Source organism: Lytechinus variegatus, chromosome 17 (genome assembly GCF_018143015.1).
Source record: "Lytechinus variegatus isolate NC3 chromosome 17, Lvar_3.0, whole genome shotgun sequence".
Taxonomy (NCBI): domain Eukaryota; kingdom Metazoa; phylum Echinodermata; class Echinoidea; order Temnopleuroida; family Toxopneustidae; genus Lytechinus; species Lytechinus variegatus.
In genome coordinates this window covers 16,394,348-16,397,516 of record NC_054756.1, presented here as the reverse complement: position 1 = coordinate 16,397,516, position 3,169 = coordinate 16,394,348, and the positions used below count along the sequence as shown (strand labels likewise).

General features: G+C 36.9%; 1 protein-coding gene across 1 annotated transcript; it reads right to left on the bottom strand.

The window, feature by feature from the left end:
* Positions 1-247: 247 nt before the first annotated feature.
* Positions 248-2,900, bottom strand: LOC121430532 (cell wall protein DAN4-like). Its single transcript, XM_041627826.1, has 4 exons — positions 2,694-2,900; positions 1,937-2,434; positions 1,404-1,520; positions 248-514 (listed from the first exon to the last, which is right to left on the bottom strand). Exons 1-4 carry the CDS (start codon positions 2,818-2,820, stop codon positions 393-395), a joined length of 864 nt encoding a protein of 287 aa, XP_041483760.1. The 5' UTR covers positions 2,821-2,900; the 3' UTR covers positions 248-392.
* Positions 2,901-3,169: the final 269 nt, after the last annotated feature.

Here is a 3,169-nt window from a genome sequence, read left to right as displayed (position 1 = left end):
TCATTGGTCTGCTATTCTAGTCACCTGGTCTATTCAATTTCTTCATCCTGCTATGTAAGGCAAGCTTACGTAATATCTTGCTTTGAAATCTGCCTATCATGATGAAAGAAATGAAAGGTAATTTGACCAAAATTGCCCATGAAGTAACTACGAACTGGTCTATATGAAGGGCTTATGACAAAAGATTATCTGCGTTATAGAAAGTGTCTTCGAAATGATTGCTAAATGCCCTAGTATCGAGATGAACAAGAACACATCGATTTATTCTAGTTACAACAATGCTTAATTCGAGCAGATTGCAAATCTATTGATTCCTTAAAATTATTATGCATTGGTTACACAAAATGTGAATGAATGCTGATGCGACAAAAAATGGGTGCAGTATATTGATTTCAGCATAATGTATTGTAGTCATGGCAACAGTTGTTGAACGAATCACATTGGCTGTTACACTGGCATGGGTTAGCGGGATCATAAGATTGGCCACAACGTGAGCTGCACGAGGAAGATCCACCTATACGTTATAATCAAGAAAATTAGAAAAACTTTCAATTTAAAAAATGATAGATTATTCTAATTTGACTGTATATTTGGCACGATAATTCAAAACCAGTGCTATTTAAAGCAGTTTGTTGTATAGATGTTTAGACTAATTTATTCAATATATGTATATAAGTGATATTTAAGTGTTTTACAATTAAAGATAAAAAAAATAAATGTGCATTTCAGATCACATGGATCATATATTTTTTTAAGAATTGCTTTTTCATAAGTGCAATCAATACCGATACCATTAATATTATTCAAAAGCTGACAAGAAAGAAATAAAACGCTTACCATATTCCAGTACTTGTCGTAGTTTATACTTTTTTGTTACAATATGTTAATGTCTTAAACTAACTTTAGTACCCCATTGGAAATAAGCCTTTCGGCTTTCATGGGCTATCCTGTCAAGGTATTCTTCAATTTATTTGTAATCTCCTGTGATATTCTTGACGAATAAAATCAATCAATCAATATACAATGACGTATTCTGGAACGAATAGGCCTATAGGTCCTATCTTACTTTGGGTTATGTTTAAATTGAATAGATTTGAAACATAACGGAATAAATTTGATCACTGAATTAAAATTTGTAATGGCCCGAATAGTTTCTGTCACATGGAAATTCGCAATCCTAAGGGTAAATAAGGGTAAAAGAACAAACAGTAATGAAACTGTACAACACCTGGACCCGTTTCATAAAGCTGTTCGTAAGTTAAGAGCGACTTTAAGAACGACTGGCGAACCTTTCTTCCGCACGTAACCATCGCCAATAAATATGCTATTTACCACAAGAAAATTCGTCACAGTCGTTCTTAAAAATCGCTCTTAACTTACGAACAGCTTTATGAAACACCCACCTGGGCATGCAGTCTGGTAATCAATACAACAATCTCCATGGGTTAAGCATTGACTATTGCACTGGCATGGTTTGGTTGCGTCAAATCCACATCTCCCGACACATGAATGGTCAGCGGCTGTCCCGTTACCGGAAATAGAAACAAAGTTATAAAAAAGAAGAAATGAATAAATGAAAAAAAAAACATGGTAATGACGCCATGAGTCACAACGCCTCCTGTGCCCCCTCCCCCCTTTTCGCTTGTCAAATTTTTCCTCGGGAAAATGTGCCCCCACCTTTCGAAAAATCCTGGATCCGCCCCTGATGTCGAGTCGGACCTTTTAACACTAAAAGCTGATAATTATTGTGATAGATTATGACAATATCTTTGGGTAATTATCAATGGACACTGGAGTCTATATGATGATAAGTCGGCCTATACATTGGTGAATGGCTGCAGCAGGTTATCTATTGAACGAATAAGCCCTTTAGGCCTAAAAATATAAACAGAAACAAAAAAGTCTGTAGTGTATCACTAGGATATCATTTACAGACCTAGTGTTGTGGTGGCCGGAGTTGTAGTTTCTGCTGCAGTCGTCAGATGCTCAGTAACCTCCGTAGGAGTTGTAGCGGGGACAGCCGTTTCTTCTTCTGTTGTCGTGGTTGTTGTTGTTGTCTGCAATGATTCTGTAGTCGTTTCTTCTTCTTCCTCCTCCTCCTCTTCTTCTGTTGTCATGATTGTCGTCTGTAATGACTTTGTAGTTGCTGCTTCTTCTGTTGTCGTTGTCGTTGTCTGCAATGATTCTGTAGTCGCTTCTTCTTCTTCTTCCTCCTCCTCTTCTTCTGTTGTCATGATTGTCGTCTGAAATGATTTTGTAGTTGCTGCTTCTTCTGTTGTCGTTGTCTGTAATAATTCTGTAGTCGCTTCTCCTTCTGTTGAGATTGTCGTATGCGTAATTGATTTTCCTTCTGTTGGTGTGGCTGCTGTTGTTGTTGTCGGTGGGCCTGTTTTTGTAGTTGATTCCTCGGTAGTTGAGGCGTTGGTGATATCGACTTGAAAATGGTGAAGAAATGATACACACATTTACCCGACTGCATAAAATTGAAGTTACTATCATGTCAACTTTACTATCCAGTGCTACAATATTATTTTACAAATGCTTGACAGCCAAACAAGAGCATGAAGATTAACGATAAAAAATACTGATTTAGAGAAATACGGGTGATGAGATGAAACGGTAACGCATAATGTGGTAAAAGAGTTTATAGGAATGAAAGGAAATGTCTGGAATTAACAATGACACTAGCTCACTTTGAGTTGAAACGTGTGTAGATGTCAGCGAAACAGACGTAGGTTGTCCTGTCCCAGAAGTTGTAGCTTGTTCTCTTGATGTTATTGTGTTTGTTGCTGTTGTTGGTGGTGACGTATTTCCGGTCATCGTTCTTGCAATACTATTATTTTCAGCCCCACCTACAGAGAAATTACTGTTATAAAATCATACCACTAGCCAGCCATATGCCGGATGGGGAAGTGGTACCTTTGCAAGTAATTATGATATCTGTCAAATAGATGGGCTAAAGATATATACTTCTTTCAGTAAAGGTTAAAACACATTCTATAAACAAAAATGAATAGCATTACTAAATAGTAAATAGTCAAATGAGGTCAATATAGTACTTCGCATTGTGTACCATGACATTCACCGACTGAAAGTTTTAGTACAGACCTTGATGATTTTACAAAACATGTTGTACGTCTCATAACTGGTTTTGTGACATGAATGAAAA

Coding starts and splice junctions, on each gene's coding strand:
- LOC121430532 (XM_041627826.1), bottom strand. CDS start 2,820: ATGACCGGAAATACGTCACCACCAACAACAGCAACAAACACAATAACA. Junction 2,435..2,693: donor TACACACGTTTCAACTCAAA/GTGAGCTAGTGT, acceptor ACCATTTTCAAG/TCGATATCACCAACGCCTCA. Junction 1,521..1,936: donor TCCGGCCACCACAACACTAG/GTCTGTAAATGA, acceptor GTAACGGGACAG/CCGCTGACCATTCATGTGTC.